This window comes from Globicephala melas, chromosome 4 (assembly GCF_963455315.2).
Source record: "Globicephala melas chromosome 4, mGloMel1.2, whole genome shotgun sequence".
Classification (NCBI taxonomy): Eukaryota; Metazoa; Chordata; class Mammalia; order Artiodactyla; family Delphinidae; genus Globicephala; species Globicephala melas.
In genome coordinates, this window is record NC_083317.1 from 98141595 (window position 1) to 98160255 (window position 18661).

At 34.2% G+C, this 18661-nt stretch overlaps 1 protein-coding gene across 2 annotated transcripts in view; it reads left to right on the forward strand.

Annotated features, from left to right (window-relative positions):
* PDCD10 (programmed cell death 10) overlaps positions 1-18437 on the forward strand; it is a 40030-nt gene extending 21593 nt beyond the window's left edge. Inside the window, exons 3-8 of one of the 2 annotated variants that reach the window (XM_030864224.3) lie at positions 2762-2815; positions 7573-7690; positions 8862-8988; positions 14314-14392; positions 14695-14777; positions 17805-18436. In XM_030864224.3, the coding sequence (XP_030720084.1) occupies positions 2762-2815; positions 7573-7690; positions 8862-8988; positions 14314-14392; positions 14695-14777; positions 17805-17886 (543 nt within the window). In that variant the 3' untranslated portion in view covers positions 17887-18436. Of the gene's footprint in view, positions 1-2761; positions 2816-7572; positions 7691-8861; positions 8989-14313; positions 14393-14694; positions 14778-17804 lie in introns of both variants that reach the window. The other variant, XM_030864218.3, reaches the window with a different exon arrangement.
* Positions 18438-18661: the final 224 nt, after the last annotated feature.

The window sequence follows — 18661 nt, forward strand, 5'->3', positions numbered from 1 at the left end:
TGATCCCATCAGTTTCCATGTAGCTACCTACTTAAATTAATCTTCTGGGGTTCCAGGACTATAGTCTATTTCTTTGTATCTCTCACACTGACTTAATCTCACATGGTAGAAACTCAGGACTTTGTTTGTTCTTAAGTAGCTGAAGAGATTCAGTAATAGGTTAGACTCCAGTCCAGAAAGGGTGCGTACGGGGAGGCAGGATAGCATGAGTGGCTTGTGTATGGGTTTTGGAACCAGACAGATCTGGTGTGAATCCTGTCTCTGTACTTATTAGCTGTTTTATGTTGGGTAAATTTATGCAAACTGAGTTTCCTCCTGTGTAAAATGGAGATGCTGATAGCTAGTTACAGATTTATTATGAGGATTAGAGATACTCTCTATAAAAATACTCTATATAATAGTCCATAATATGTGCTTAGTAAATGGTAGCTTTTATTAGTATATTACCAGAACCTGATACTGTCATGAAAGGTACAGGTAAGATGAACATGATTTTATTATGAAATCATCTATCACATGTAAGAGGCCTAAAATAGAAGCACTTTTTAATAGGGCATGTATAAACATATCTTGCTACCTGAGTATTACAGGCTGAAATTATAAATAGATTCAAGAACAATTTAGATAAATTTATGGATGAAAGATTAAGTTTCATTCAGAATATTTTTTTAATGTATGTATGTGCCTCTGTGCCTGGTACTTCCTGGGCAGTGTTGATATCATATGAGTAAAAAAGCCCAGTGGGTTTATTGCAAGATGTTGTGGGTAAATAATGTATCCCCAAATGACTCCTAGCAGAGTTCTGGTCAGGTGCTTCACAGCTCACAGATTTGTCTTTCCTAAGGGGGGGGGGGGGGGGTGTGTGGGGGTGTGTGTGTGTGTGTGTGTGTGTGTGTGTGTGTGTGTGTGTGTGTGTGTGTGTGTGTGTGTGTGTATGTGTGTATATATCTATATATATATATATAGATATATATATATGTAAACTTAACCTAGAAATCTAGAGATGTAGATGTCTGTCTTGACCAATTTTATAGTTCTTCACCGACTTTTGGGGCCTCTTTTACTTCCCTTGACCATTTCACATACCAGTCAGGGCAGTACAGAATGAGTTAATAATGCCAGTACTTGAAGGCACACATCTGACTCAGACCTTTGACTTGTCAGAAGAGGTCAGAGGGTGGTGTAACCCGAACAAGGAAATGGGTTCCTATCTGGGAGGAAACACTCATCCTGCTGTCGGCCCCTGCCTCCCTTGCACAACATGAACTTGAGATCAGAAGAGCTGTATTGTTATTTTACTGTTCATTGGGATTTATTGTGATTAAATGAATTTGGTTCGAAGAAGAAAATTTTAATTTTGGGAAATATACCTTCATTAATTAATATACCTATCTTATGTAGTTGCTTATTTGCTGTTTTTGCCTACCTGGGTCCCCTTGTGTCTTTCCTTTGACCCACAAGGGCAATGTTAGATTTTACAAGATTTGTAGAAGCCAAGTTAAATACTAAATTAAATGGCCCATTGTTTATTTTTGGAGATAAATTATTTGGCAGATTTTGTTGTTTTTGCCTTTTGCTTAAGGTGATAACTCGTAAGGAGATAAGGTTCTTGGCATTTCTGTCTTGTTTAGAAAATAAATTGATTTAAACTGTTGGAGATTCATTAGGGGTGTGTGTGTGTATGTCATTTATAAAGGGAAACATTTTCATTGCCTTAAGGAATTGAAAGGAATATTTATTGTATGATGTGATATATAATCATAAGATTTTTGCAGAAATATTCTACTTGCATAAAAATCTACGAAGGTTACATTGTTTTTGAACATTTAATATTGTCCCAAATAAAAAATATTTATGTTGAGTTTGATTGAGTTAACTGGCCTAATTCTTAGGGACTAAGGAAATCTGATTTTAACTGAAGCTAGTTATTTTAAGCCTGGCAGTTAACTCTTCAAAAAATGGAGTTTTTTAATGAAATTGCATGCCTTCAGCTCACTGAAAAGCAACTTATATAGTGTCTAATAAGGACATTTATCTTTCAGAATTGTAAACCTTACACATTCAACATAAGAATTAAAAGCATTTGAACTTTTGACTCATGATTTTAGGTAACCATTTTTTAATCCTGGTTAAAAAAAAAAATAGAGGACAGATAAAAGCATCTCTGAAATCCAGATGATCCACAGTCTTCAATTTAACTGTCAAACCTTTTATCAGTGCTATTTGCTAATTAATAAAAAGATTAATCTCAGTTTAATGCCTGACTGAGGGAATTGAAAAGCAATTTTAAAAGAGTACGGTAGTAAATACAAAGAATCTTAAGTAATAGATATTTTCTTTGTTTTGGTCATTTTATAGTCAGTACACACATAATTTGCCATGTATTTGCAACAGAGCACTGAGAGTTAATCTTGAACCCTCCCTGTTTTCAGAAATTTAAGTGAATATGTTTATTCTTTCTATAGGGACTTAATGTTATTTTGTATTCTGTGCTTATCTTAAAATAAATCTATCTTTAAGGTACAGTATTTTTTTAAAAGGAATAAATTAAGAGACTGATATACATGCCTTAATTTTTCATGATTTTAATGAAAATTTTAGATTGCCTGTCTGTTTGAAGAATTATGGTGATTTAGAATCATTAGCAAGTATTTGTGTTAATCGATGAACATATCAATGTGATTACTACAGAATGAAATATCAGAAATGTGCTTTTTCCAAGAAAATCGATGTTAATAATGATTTAAAATTTTCATTGCAGCTAGAACGAGTAAATCTGTCTGCAGCTCAGACACTGAGAGCGGCTTTCATTAAGGTGAGATGCAGATAATTTATTATGATTAAAAAGTATGTTATATATAAATCTAAATACCATGTGATAATTGCCAGTTTATTTCTTTATTTTTTTAGTGAAAACCTGTTTTGTTTGGTTTTTTAGTGAAAATCTTTTCAGTCATCTTGTGCTTGTTTTAGTGTACTCTTTAAAGCTTAAAACACTTGTAAAGAGTGAGCTGGAACAGGCGCTGTTTCCTTAGCATTCAGCTTTTGTCACTTCGTGCTTTTGAAACTGACTTCTTCAGAGTGTTCTCTGTTTAGCTTTAGAGTATATTTTAAAATTCTGTTTTATTTGACTTATTAAAACTTTTATAAAGTTATAACTCAAAGATTTTCTTCATATTGTTTACCTATAGAACGTAAGTATAAAACGGTATTTTTGAGTGGGGAAATAAGAGCTCTGTGTATGTCAGATTAAGGATATTTTGAGAATATACAGCTGAGTCACTCGAATGAATTTTTTCATTGTCTCTAGACCTGAGATGTTCAATTGATAATCACTAGCTATGTGTTGCTGTTGAGCACTTAAAATACAGCGAGTTCAAATTGAGTTGTACTCCAGGTATAAAATACACACCAGATTTTGAAGGTGAATACCAAAAAAAAGAATGTATACAACTCAGTAATAAGTGTATTATGTTGATTACATGTTGAAATGGTAATATTTTGGATGTACTCTTAAAATAACTTCACATGTTTTTTCTTTTTACTTTTTAATGTGGCTACTAGAAAATTTAAAATTACATAGGCTCCTCATTGTTTCTTGCATTACATTTATTGGACGACCCTACTCTACATATTGGGTACAGTCTTTCATATAAAAATTAATCCATCCCATCCTAAATACATATCAAGACACCCAAAGTCTTAATTTTTATTTACTTTTTGTGTGCTTGCTCCCATCAATAGCTAAAACAAGTTATATTTCAAGGAAGGTATTTTAATGTTTAAATCTAGAAGAAGTTTACAGTTGAGTCTCATTGGAGTTGAAACTATAAATCCATCCAGCTTGATTTCTTTTTATGGCAAAGATTAGTTTATTGATACCACTCTTAACTGATAGCACAAATAATGTCATTAGACATCTGCGTATTTCACTAGAAGAAATTACATTGTGTGTGTTGGATTAGAGCTATTTTGATTTGTTTAATACTCTAAAATGCAGTGCCTGTGTACACATACATACTAATTTCATTAGAATATATCCTGCCAAATCATTGGGTTAATGAAGAGAATCAGTGAAGCAGCACCATCCTTAGTGGTTTTTTTCCTTCTTTCCATTAAGTATCAGTGTGGTTTGGAAGGGTATATTTGGTCATTAGGGAGGCAGGATGGGGACTATTTTAAGCATCTTTGTGGCCAAAGAAAAGAAGGAAAAGTGATCTGTTGCACACTGTAGTATCGATAAGGCAAAAGTCAGTTTTTTAGCTTTTCTGATATCAGGAACAGAGAGAAATTTCTCCTGTGTGTCCTCATAAAGAAGACCCTCTCTGAAGTAGTATATGGTATATACTCAATGACATTCATAAAAGAGATAAAATAATGAATTTCATTAAGCTCTTTCTTATAGTATCTTTATATATAAGCTGATGTTTTAACTCTAAAGTACAGTTAAAAAGCAAACTGTGTTTAAAGTTTGTGATTATTATAGATCTGGCTTAATACATGGGTAATTTTAGCCACGGCACTGATTCTTAATTGGGGATAGTGGAAGTTATTTGGAGGAAAATATATTAGTTTTGCATTGATTTATTCTTAATTACTATATTTAATTTGTTAGAATTTCAAATGACTTTAAAGGAGGACATGCATTAAAAAGTTTAAGATTTTTGTAATTTTTATACTATAACTTATTTGAAAAAGATTTAAAAAACCTTGTTTCATGTTTCTTGCCCAGCCATATATCCATATTTATATCCATATATATATATTCATGTTTCCAGTTCTTGGTCCACAACAACAGTAATATTTATCAAGCTTTAATATCTAGTTTTGTTATCTGGAGAAAAAGGATTAAAATAATTTTTCCAAAGATAAAACAATACTAGTTAATATTGTCTTTTATGATATCTATCCTGCTGTTGATTCCTCTTCCCTCTGGGAAGTTCTGATAGTGTTGAGAATCATTGCTCCACAAGAGTGGATGTTAACTGCCTTTGGGATAGTTTCCTCTCACTCTTGGATTTTTCAGAAAAGTTGGACAGCAGAGTTTAAGGTTGTATTCTGAGGGATATCTTGAAGGTATAGATAAGAGTCTCTGATTTAAGGGTAGATATATTTGTTTTGTCAACTAGAGTCACTGATTAAATTTAAGGCTTTTAGGATTAAAAAAAAATAGCTAAGGTGCTAGACTACTGTTCCCAAAGTATGTGCCGAGGCACTCCAGGACCATGCAGCAAACTCAGAGTGGCATCGTGGGATATTTTAAAAATTTGAAGGAACACAGTGATACTCAACATTAGGTTGACACTGTGTGAATGACTCTCTTGAAATAGTTTGCAGCTTCAGCATATTTGATTGGGCTACGTTCCTTTCAATGATGTCATATCTTTGTGAAACTGGACTTTTGGCCACTGCTATTGATAGAATGCAAGTATCACAAGAAAATCAATGTACAACAGGAAATGAGGGTGGAAGGGTCTAATTCCAACATTTGAGAAACTGTGCAGTGCCCAACAGGTGCACACGTCTCGTTAGGGATTGTGGTTATTTAAGAATAAAATAAAATATTTTTCTTTCAATTCATGTAATTTTAAAGGTTACTAAGTTGTTAGGATGTAAGTATTCATTAAGTTGTTTGTACTTTACTTAATACGCAGCACTGTTAGGTATTTCTTTTGGTACTAAGAGCACTGTGAACAAGAAAGTTAGGGACCTCTGTAAGAACTCTGTAATGCTCCAGCTTTGGCATTTGGGAACTGCAAACGAACTTGGTATTGAAAACTTTGTTCTCAGGCTTTCAGCATTTAATTCTTTCAGTAGCTTATTATAACTTAATCAGAGAGGCATTATTTTTCTTTCGGCATTCTTTGGAAGCACATAGAGAATGCTCCCCTGCTTTCCAAGATAATTCATTATGTAGGTAGATTTAATGCTACTTAGAGAAGATAAACCACTGTTATCAAATAGTGGCTTATTTAATTAGTATACTATATGTTATTTTGTGGCAGTTTACCAGATTAATGATGTTGATACCGTCTTAAGCCACATTTGTACAGCTTTGCTTTTAATGGCAAATCTTATTTATTAAAGTAGATTCTTCCTTAAATATATTCATGAGAGGAAAAATCAAAACAGGTTATAAAAGAAACGGAATTCAGTAGGACATATTTTATTATTATTAATCAACTGTCAAAATGATTTTCCTGTATAGCATTTGACAGCAGTTAAAATGGTCCCGGGATTGAGATAAATGTGTATATTTTTTCTCCTTTCATTCCATAACCTTTCGGTTTTTGGTACTTGAAATTAATGAGAAGCAAAAGTTGTTATAATGTGAAGAGCAATAGGAACCAAATAAAGCTGAATCTGCAGTGATACCAGATTGAGGAGGCAGAGGTTAAACATAATTGGCACATCAGGAAGCAAATAGATTGCTATCTGATAGATCATAAGTTGTGTTTCTGTTTGCTATTTAATATCAGGGCAAAAAAGATAGGAAATCAGCAGCATAATGATTAAAATTGGCAGGCATCCTAAAAGAAACAGAATGTGATTATAAAATTTTTTAAAATAAAATGGGACAGAATTACAAGGGAAAACCAAAATCTCGAAAATTAACTTTGGTAAACTCAGAACTCTTTACGCTCAATCTTGAAATGACTAGAAGATTTTAGTACCGTAGAGAGTGTAAGTAACATCGAATCAATGCAAACTCATTAGTGAAACAAGCTCAGGAGGTAGTAAAAGGATTAATGATGTTCTGAAAGCTAGTGAAGGAAATACTCTTGCTGCAAAAATAGGAAATGAAAATCGTTGTGTGGGAATGTAGTTAAGGGATCACATAGCTTCAATAAAACCTCCAAAAGGGGCTTCCCTGGTGGCACAGTGGTTGAGAGTCCGCCTGCCGATGCAGGGAACGCGGGTTCGTGCCCCGGTCCAGGAAGATCCCACATGCCACGGAGCGGCTGGGCCCGTGAGCCATGGCCGCTGAGCCTGCGCGTCCGTAGCCTGTACTTCGCAACGGGAGAGGCCACAACAGTGAGAGACCCGCGTACCGCAAACAAAACAAAACCTCCAAAAGACGGGTTATTTTTTTGTTTTGTTTTGTTTTTCGTGACATTCTGTTAATTTAAATGTAAAGAATCTGCAAAAAAATATTGTGAGATGAGTTACTGCTTGATCCTCAAGTCGAAATAGCTAAAAAAGCTAAAAATCTTCAGTGTCTTTAATCTATTGAAAAAAGTAATTGAAGAACTACCAGTATATATATAATCTTTATTTCTACGTTTGTTATTAGTATAATTGCAAGAGAGTGTAAATGAGAAGTAGGAAATGTTAAATAATTTATGTTGAAATGGAAAATGGGACCGTGTCTGTAATAAGAAGTTACGGGTGCACAAGCTGTACCCAGACATAAGTGAGTGCCATCACGACACCTGCTTTGCAAAGATTTCTGCTCTTATTTATAAGTTGATCAGTTTAAGGAGGTCCCAACAGGTTCTAAACAATTAGGTTTTGGCTTTGAAATGCTGATTTAGTTTCTATATTTCAAAACTAGCTTCCTCTTTCTTATAGGCTGAAAAAGAAAATCCAGGACTCACACAAGACATCATTATGAAAATTTTAGAGAAAAAAAGTGTAGAAGTCAACTTCACAGAGTCTCTTCTTCGAATGGCAGCTGATGATGTAGAAGGTAATCAGAAAGAGTCTTGTTTAGTTCCTTACAGTTGTTGAAAAGCTTTTCCTCCAGATCTTTCTTATTTGATAAAAGGGACTTCCTCCCCTTCTCCCTTCCCTCTTATTGTTATTGCTATTGTTTTGAAAGTGGGAAAAAATAAACCCATATAAAATAGAAATGTAGTTCTTATTTTTATTTTATATTTGTCAGATTTAATTACTTGAAGTAAAGCATTTGTTTATGCTGCATGCTTTAATTTTTTTCCCCTACTGATTAATATGTTTGATGAGTTCTAGTTTCACCAAGAGACAAGCTGTTTGGAATGGTTATTTTATTTTGTGTTGACTTTATGCAAATACCAGTTTGAAAATAATGAGTTTCTTCTTTTTAAACTTTAGTATTGCGTATTTTTTTTTCAAACACAGATTCGAGAGAACAATGTAATAATCATCCTTTTGGCCTCTTTTCACATTTTTGCTTTTTTAAATAATTAGAAATGGGTTTCAGTTAAATTTAGTTTAACTGAATTAAATTCAGTTCCCACTAATTTAGAAAAACATAGAGGTATAATTTCCCATGTTTATTAAGGGAGAACAAAAGTAGATGTAGATGTTTTTAACTGATTCCATAAATTATGAGAAAGTCCTCATCATTATTCTAGATTTGAGCATCTGTAGCCTGTTAGGCTGAGTTTATTGAAGAGTTGGTAGAGTTGTAATGTTTCCAAGTCTATAATGAATCTGGTAGTACATTCAGTATAGAGGTTTTTATTAAACTCATATTCCCCATTGCCATTGTATTTGTTACAAATATTACTTACTTTAAGGTTTCCTTGTGAAATTTAGCTTGAAAGGCCTGAAAAACTTGATTAGGCCTCCCTTTTAATTTTTATTTATTTATTTATTTATTAATCTTTTTAATTTTTAAGGTTTCATGGGTTTCCATTTACCCCAAATTGAAAATGTTCAGTCTTTCATTTTCTGATATTTTATTTGGAGGGAGCCCTAATATAATTACAGAACTAAGTTGAACGGTAATGACTTCTGGTTTGCAACCTTGTCTTCCCTAATTATCTGGCCTTTATCTCCCCCCTCCCCCCCCACCTCCTTGACCAACACATTGGAAATTCTTAGACTTGAATTTGGCAGCAAGTTGCATTATTTTTTTTTATTATGTATTTTATCAGAGTATATGATTGAACGACCGGAGCCAGAATTCCAGGACCTAAACGAAAAGGCACGAGCACTTAAACAAATTCTCAGTAAGATCCCAGATGAGATCAATGACAGAGTGAGGTTTCTGCAGACAATCAAGTAAGCAATTTTTTGTTTGGTTCTTATTTTTTTTAAGTACTTCAAAGGAACCACTCATTCTTTATGTTTTACTTTGGTATGATATTAAATTGAAATTAAAAAATTGAAAATTTTAATTGCTGCATTTTTATCATTAACTTCTAAACTGTGCCTTTGGCTTCTGAGTACAGTAACATTTTTTTAGAATGTTTAAAAACAGTGAAATGTGCATAAAACTGGAATGCAGTTTGAACTTCGTGAGAAATGGAAAAATGTAAATGTCAGATTAAAGTGAAGAGAGGAGTTGGATAAATTATAGAGATTGATAACAGAGGATACCAATATTGGTTTTTATTTCAGAAATGGTACAAGTCATTAGCATAATAATGTATGTACCCTTAGTGATAAATAGCACTTTCTAATGTTGACCAACTGGTGAACCTCCAAAAATCCTTGCCTTTGGGATGTAGGTTAAAAAAGGCTGAGAACTGTGTGAGGCCAGGAGGCTGGTTGATGGGCAGCAGCAAAAAGGGTCATTCTCAAGCAGGGGCACGAGTGCCTCAACCCAGGGGCACTCTCCTCGGGGGTGAGAGGGCGGAGGAATGAGGGGGAAGCTCCAAGCATAATTTCTAGGTAAGTATTTTCAAACTAAAGAGTCAGATAATTTTCTTCAGCCTCAATGGGTAGAAGACGGAGAAAGCCGGGAATAACTGTAGTGGCACTATCAATGCAACCTTTTGGTGAAACCACAGGTAGAAATTGCTAGAAAGGAAGAACTTAGCACAGATCTTTTTCTGGAAGAAGCTGCATCATACATTGTATCTTTAAAAAGCTGAAAGAGGCTGCCTTGGAATAAATATTAGCATACTTCTCAGGGGAAGAGTATTCCGTGTAATTCACATTGCAAAATTCTATTTTAGCTATTTGGCCACCTATTTTGAGTGGGTTAGAGGGAGGAGTATGACCCATTTTAGAAAATAACGGTGATAGGTGCCAACCCAGCTATCAAGGAGTGACCCTCTTCTTTTTGGTCCTCTAATTGAAGATCAGAAAGTACAAAAGACTTCATTGACTAGCCATGTCACAGGGGATAAACCCTAAGGTAAATATTTTACCTTTATTGGAAAGCCCCAACTTTCTTTAACAGTTTTTAATACAGCTTTTTATTTTCAGTTTGGTATAAAGTGAACACGTTTGGCCTATAAAAGGATAAATTATCAGTGATCTCAAACACAGCTGTTTAAACACTTAGTTCTAAAATTTTCAAATAATTTAAGGTTTAATTTATTTTGGTGATCACATGCTACATTTCTATAACTTGGTTTGAACCTAAGCAGACTGACTCCAGGGACTTCTCTGCTGCTTCCCAATTATAGATTCATAACGTTGATCTAATCTGGTGATTGAAGAAAAGAATGTTTCTGCTGTTTGGAAGAGGTGTGGTAAAGGACATCCTATCTAGGGTGTCAATAGGAAAGAGGCAGAATGGTGTTGTTGTAGTTGAAGCTCGGATAGAGATGGTAGGTTCGGAGCCCTCATCTTGCTACTTTGATACTCTCTTTCCATCTTAGGAAGTCCTGGAGGCATCTCTGCTAAACCCAGTGTGGCTCTAAAGAGATACCGTTTGAAAACCAATTTATTAATAGCCACCTTTTGATCAAAAGGGAGTTGAGGTCAAGAGCCTAAGAGTCTTGTCCTTAGTCATTGACAAGGGCTGAATTGGGGTCTTGTCTCTCATTTATGGGGCAGTAGTAATATTTCATTTCTGTTTCCTGGAGTGTACTCAGCCAACTGAATTAAGATTATTGGCAATTAAAATTTATTTCATATCCATTTTAGGAGGGATAATTTGCCATGGAAAGTTTGTTGATAATGTGTATTGTTTCTGAGACTGAAATTCAACCATGTGTGTATTAGCATGGATGGCTAAGGTATAATTATTTGCATCACTGATATATATTGATAACTTTTGATATATATTGTTACCAGTGTTAATTGTTTGACAAATTAGTGGATAAAATTGCACAAAAATATAAAATGGTTTATCCTTCAAGCACAACATATTGTACAGTTATTATTTTTCTTTAAAATATTTTACTTTCTCATATTTAAGGTGGATATCCTCTTCTTTCAAAATATTTTAACAATATTTTTCAATAAGCATGGATCAAATACCTACTATACCAAGTACTGTACAATATGTTATAGGAGGAAAGATTCCTGTCAGCTAACAAATATCCATATATTTTTGTATATATCAGCAGACTTAGGTTTGACTCCCCATTCCAGCGTATTGCTGTGTGACCTTGGATAATTTGCTTAGCTTCTGTGATTCTAGTTTCTGCCTGTGAAGATGAGGGTAATAGTTGTGAGAATTGAAATGATATACATGGTACCTAGCACAGAACCTAGCATACACTCACAGCACCTAAAGCATTGTGAAATAAGATTTTTTTTCCCTCTCTCTATGAAGTTGATTAGGAAAAATGATCCAGCAAACAAATTATTTTAAAAGTACTTTTGATTAATGAATGTGTTTGACTACATTTGAGCTTATGCAAATATTTTATAAAATTCATTCTTAGGATACATTCCAATTAATGGATGACTAGTGGAAACTGGTGATTTAATAGTCCAGAAAGCTATGCATTTATCTGTTTACTCTTTTTTTTTTGCTGTATGCGGGCCTCTCACTGTTGTGGCCTCTCCCGTTGTGGTGCACAGGCTCCGGACGCACAGGCTCAGCAGCCATGGCTCACGGGTCTAGCCGTTCCATGGCATGTGGGATCTTCCCGACCGGGTCACAAACCCGTGTCCACTGCATCGGCAGGCGGACTCTCAACCACTGTGCCACCAGGGAAGCCCCTGTTTACTCTTTATAATCTACATTTGCATATTCAGAGGTGAAAATTTACCAGTGTTTGGTTTTGATGCTGGCCTCAAAATAGCTTTTCCAGAGGTGTCCAGTCTAGACCAAACTAAACATACAGTGTAGGAATTTCCTTCCTTTAGAGTGTTTGTATAAACATAATTATACAAATTTGGTGGATACAGTTAGAAGCTTTACTATTCCATGCAGTTTTTTTAATAAGATGTATTATGTTTCTTCTGATGCCTGTGGTCCTCTCTTTCAGCGTATATGTTCCCCAGAGTTGCCCCCTTAACCCCTTTAGCAACCTGCAAGTTGCTAAAATTCCTTTCTATTTACACATACTATATGTACTGTATCACAGAATCCGTTAACTCCAAACTGCATATAATTGCATTATAATTATTTTACCCTCAGGTTTTCCCCAGTTCTTTATTTTGTTTAATTGTCTGAAGTATTTTGTGTGTGTGTGCCGGTATTTTCTCTTATAGGAGACAAACCCTCTGGTAGTTACTAAAATAATTTAGCTTCCCTCGTGCAAACCTTAGTGCCATAAATGAAAATGCTGTTCCATGTACATACAGATGACATAATATTTGACATAAATTGCTGCAGATTGTTTTAGAAAAGGCCAGGCCTAGGGATAAACAGCCTTGGTCTTTATAAAGCTCCGTGGCAAATAGTGGATCAAGGATTAGCTCTAGGTTCTGGGTTTCCAAGCAGTGGTTTCCAAACCTGGTTCATCAGCAGAATCACCTGGGGAGATTTTTTTCCCTTTTCTTTTCAAGTACATACAGACTCCCAATATTCATTAAAGTACACAAGAAGGTATGGTTGTGTATAAACAGCTGTCTGATCACTACAATTTTCTTTGTTGTATCCCTTTTGAATAAGGTTATTGTGGGTTTGAAGAATCTTCCATATTCAGAGATTTGACATTTTTTATTTGTTGAAACTAATTTTTCTCACATAATGGGATGGTCATATGACACCATTTTATTAAGCAGTAGGGGGCTTACGCCCATCACAGCAATACAGAAGGATTCAACTTTCTCAAAAACATAAGTGAAAGGAATAGTTAATGTAACTTAAAATTGTTATTACTAGAGGCCAAAAAACAAAAAAGAGTGGACAGATGTAATTATGTAAATTCATTATCCTGTTTGAATATCTAATGTTTTAATGTTTCAGCCTGATGCCAATATTTGAAATACAAGAGGAAATAGTTATTGAAATATTTAATAAAAATATCATTACTACTTCAGAATAGGCTAAAATACTTTTTTATACCAAAATTCTGTATATTTGTAATTTTTAGAATTTCCATATGCTTATTTACTAGAAATAAGCTGTGAAACACACATACACACAAAAATCTGGACACGGAGCCTTTTGTTTTCTTTAAATAGTATAGCTGAAATGTTTTAGGTGTGAAATAACTGAAATCTTAGATTTGTGACTAAAAAGTAGGTAATAAAAGGTTATGTTTGGGGTGGTCTAGGTTGATGTTTTACTAATTCATATCTTCACACTTGCATTGCATTTGAACAGTAAAAGTTTTTGTAGCAATTAACAGCTAAGAATGGATGTGAAAAAGAGAAGGTTTGCCTTAGAGACTGAGAGGCTATTTGAGAATGCAGAATTATAGTAAGTTCAGTTTGCCAAAATATTACTATGAAGTTAGAACATGGAAATTGAAAAGGCCATAGATACAAAAGATAAGAAGACTTTTTAGAAAATGGTACATGGATAGGAAGAATAGTCAAGTCAGATGAGAATTATTGATTTCTTCTCTCTTTCTTTAGAAAGGGGAGAAAAGTGCTGATACATATATACTCAAAGGATGATTGCTGAAAAGGTTAAGGTAGAAGAGTATTCTGATATTGTCTCCCAGAAATTTAAATATATTTTCTGAAGGAAATAGTGTCAGCAAAAGTTTGGAAGAGAATAAATGTGTCTTAAGAGAGAAGAGCTACATCTAAGGAGGAAATATTTTAAACATCAGAACTATGTTTGAAACTATGTTTCAAAACTACATCAGGTCTGTAATTTGGTGTTTTAAGTACAGAAATGAGTTACATGTAATAGCAAAATTTCATATAATTGTTCATGAAATAGCAAAAGTGGATGATATGGTTGCTTGATTTCACCTACATGAGCCAGAAAAAGGAAGAATTGTAACCGGAAAAGGTGAGAGGCAGAGGTGTTTTCTTATAAATTTGAGTGCGTAATGCTGAATGAAATATTACTGATTTGGGAAAGCTGATGTTAGTTGTGCAGTGTTTTGTCAGCAGTGCAAGAGTAGCTGGGATCACAGGAGGGTACAGGCCAAAACCCTCATTCAACTAGCCAGTCAAGTATTTGTGCTTGATGCAGTGTTCATATGGTAGTTAACAGTGCAGTGATTCTTTAAAAAAATGTAGACTTCTTTCAAATGAAACTGATTTTAAGAAGATTCTTTTTTCCTCACCCAACAGGGATATAGCTAGCGCAATAAAAGAACTTCTTGATACAGTGAACAGTGTCTTCAAGAAATATCAATACCAGAACCGCAGGGTAAGTTTAGTAGAAGCCTTGCAAGCTGCCGCCCTAGATATTGGTTTACACTTAGTCATTTTACTGAATTAAATAATAAGACTGTTGAATTATTGGAAATGGTTTTGTATCATTAATGACTGGGTTTGTCCTTGCATTTAAATATACTGTTACATATATTTAAGTAAATACTCCTAAAAATGCTTATCTGTAATATAAGGTACGTTCGTATTCTGTGTAATCTCCTGTCTTTAACTTTGGCTTTTGTGTTAACTTCTCTTTTTTTATTTAGTATTTTTTAAAATTATTTTTGATGTCTGCAGGCACTTGAACACCAAAAGAAAGAATTTGTAAAGTACTCCAAAAGTTTCAGTGATACTCTGAAAACCTATTTTAAAGATGGCAAGTAAGTATTGTCATTTATCATCCTTTTCTTTTAAGAATTAGAAAATTATGTGGTTTTATATGATACTAAAATCATATAAATTAAACCCTTTTACTATATTATTAATACTTACACCAACTTACTAAGATAGACTGTTAAAAATAGAAAGGGAATGGTTGATAATCCAGCCATGACTCTAGTCTGGAGCAGGAGTTGCAGACTTTTTCTGAAAAGGGCCAGATGGCAGATATTTTGACTTGGTGGGCTTGTTGCAGCTGCAGCACTTCACCTCTGCTTTTGTAGTGCAGAAGCAGCTGTAGACAGTGTGGAAACAAGTATTTTTGTGGCTGTGTTCTAACAAAACCTTACTTATAGACACTGAATTATATAATTCAGCTGTCACATCATAATATTTTGATTTTTAAAAAAATTTTTACTCTTTCAAATGTAAAGTATTCCTAGCTCGCAGACCATACAGTGAGTGAGATTTGACTTACTGGCCTACTTTACCAACCCCTGAAGCAGTGATTCTCAAACTTTAATAGCCTCAGAATCACCTGGAGGAGGGCTTGTTAAAGACAGATTGTTTTTGGGTTCCACCCAGAGTTTCTGATTCTGTAGGTCTAGGGTGGGCCCAAGAATTTACATTTCTGAGAAATTTCCAGATGTCATGGATCCTGCAGGTCTGTTAAGAACTGCTGCACTATTGTTAAAACAGTGGTTCTCAATCCTGTTTGCACATTACAGTCACGTGGGTTCAGTGTTTTAAAATCCCAGTGCCTTGGCCCTACCTTCAGAGATTCTGACTCCATTGGCTTGGAATGGGGTCAGGGTTCAGGTGTGTTTTTGTAAAAGTGCTTCACGTGTTTTTAAAATGCTGTAAACGGTTGTGATCCACTGTCCTGGAATAGGGAGGGCTTTCTATAAGACAGGAAGTATATACTAAAAAGGTAAATATGACATTATTTTAAAATTTACATACATTTGGCTGTAGAACATTCTAGAAAGCCAAGTAATCTTATGTGATTTATGTATAATACACATGTACATATAATGTATAAACTGATGCAGAGGCTATGTCTTCTGCAGCTTCATACCTTACAGAGAATTCTTTGTACCTCAAGTAGAGTTTTGTGGACAAGACCAATTTCCTACAGTGCTTGAAGCAGAAGAATAAGTGGTGATTATTTCAGCTCTAATTGGCAGGGACCTCTAACATCCTATCCCACCATTGACATTTTAAGATCCCAATATCCATGTCAAACTATTACAATATTACTGTAGTAATATTAAAAAATAATAAAAATACATTAGAATGGTATATTGATTTTCATAATTATTTTAAATAGTTCAAACAGGTTGAAATATTTACATTTTATTCTAACTTAAAGATATTGAGCTAAATATTATTAATGGTTTTGTGTTGTTTCATACTACTATTCAGGTTGCCTAGGGGAAATGTACCTTGTTGACTTAGTTTAATGAGCTAGCAGGTGTGTTCTGAAAATAAACTTACAACTATTTTTCCTTGGTCTCCCCTGCTAAGCCCAAATAACCAAAAAACACATTAAAAGAATAATTTGCATTAAGAAAATTATTTATGATACTGATTAATTGAGAACTATCGTGGAATAAGCACACTGAAAGGTATAAATTCATTTGGAACATAATTTTCATTAATCTGAAATTACTCACTCTCATTCCTGTTTGTATGTTAGAATCACTTGGGTTCAGTTTTTAAAACTCCTGGTGCCTTGGTGCCATAGTTATTTTTAACAGTTTAAACAGGCATATGGATTATTCAAGCTCTCTACTACTTTTTCGCCAGCAGCTTGTTTAAATTACCATTATTTGCATATGAATAATGTGCCACAACTTTTGTCCCTGTTTCCTCAAAATTGAAAATTATTAATAGAGCCTGATCTTTGAGCCATTTTTCAGTAGGAGGATGAATTTGCATTGATTCATCTAATTCTTCCTAGTCCCTCTTTTTTGAGGAATGTTTAGGATGAAGATACAGTCAGCCCTTAGTATCTGCAGGTTCCACATCCCTGGATTCAACCAATTATGGATTGAAAATATTTGGGGAAAAAAATTCCAGAAAGTTCCATAGCATTTATATTGTATTTACAGCTATTTACATTACATTTACATTGTATTAGGTATTACAGGTTAGAATCTAGAGATGATTTAAAGTGTACTGGAGGGTGTGCATAGGTTATGTGCAAATACTACACCATTTTATGTAAGGGTATTGAGCATCCACAGTTGTTGGTACCTGAGAGGGGTCCTGGAACCAGTCCCTCTTGGATACCAAGGGACAACTGTACAAGCTTAGCTTTGCTACTGAGAAACTGATAAGGCCACGCAAGGGGACTAGGGCGTCACCTCTGTGCTCCAGGTCATATGAAAATGGACTGATAAGAAATATGGTGCAGCATTAAGTAATTTTTTAAGAACATATTTTTATATATTGTGGACTCATAAATATTGAAACCATATGATTATTTTCTTTTAAAAGTATATTCTAAAAGTAAAATCCTCGTTTTTTTTTTTTTTTTTGAAAGAAGGTGAGAGATTGGGATGAATCAGATTCAAAATAATGAGCTTTTTCTTAAGTATTTATCATGCCCATTGATATACAGATTTTGAGACTGAGTATAATGTTTTAGCAGATGTTTTTTTGGTAACTTCTGTGAAACTGCAGCTGGAGACTATGTTTGAATCCTCTTCTTTGGCCAGTTATTTTTTTGACCTATAAGTGAACTCTGGTTGTTGAGGTGCCACCCATTATTAGCAGCCCACCAACACCTTATTGCCAGCCAGAACCACTAGGGGGCAGTAATTCCTAGATAGTTTCAAATGATGCAGGACCCTTCAGTTCCAAGCTGGGATAAAATTTGTGATACTCAGTACTATCTTGCCTTTTTTTTTTTTTCCTAAATTGATTTTATTGCTACTGCTAGTAGGGCATTTTAAGTATAAAATATTTTTAAAGGATGATTTTTGGGGGGATAAAATTAATTGTTTTTTTTTTTTTTGAAACAGGGCAATAAATGTGTTCATAAGTGCCAACCGACTAATTCATCAAACCAACTTGATACTTCAGACCTTCAAAACTGTGGCCTGAAAGTTGTATATGTTAAGAGATGTACTTCTCAGTGGCAGTATTGGACTGCCTTTATCTGTAAATTTAAAAGTTTGACTGTATAAATTATCAGTCCCTCCTGAAGGGATCTAATAATCCAGGATGTTGAATGGGATTATTGCCATCTTACACCATATTTTTGTAAAATGTAGCTTAATCATAATCTCACACTGAAGATTTTGCATCACTTTTGCTATTATCATTCTTTTAAGAATTATAAGCCAAAAGAATTTACGCCTTAATGTGTCATTATATAACATTCCTTAAAAGAATTGTAAATATTGGTGTTTGTTTCTGACATTTTAACTTGAAAGCGATATGCTGCAAGATAATGTATTTAACAATATTTGGTGGCAAATATTCAATAAATAGTTTACATCTGTTAAACATTTCTTTACTTGAAAAAATGCATATATATATGTGAATATATATATGATCAAAAGACCAAGACGACTTGGTGTAATGTGTAAAGAACTTCTAACGGGAGCTTATTAGCAGTTTATCAGATAATAAAGCAACAAGAATTCCTATTTTTTTTGTCCTTAATCACTCTGGGCAAAAAGTAGTTAATGGAGATATTTTTGTTAGTTATTATATTTGAGGTACTGAGTATTTTTCCAGCCTTTGTTTTAAGAGACTTATGAGAAGGAGATAGCAGTTTATAGTGTCTTCACACTGTACTGCCACTTTTGAACTCTACAGTGTAAGACTGAGTATTTCTGGTTTGCTGGGCCCTAATAAGCTTTGCGCCTTTTTT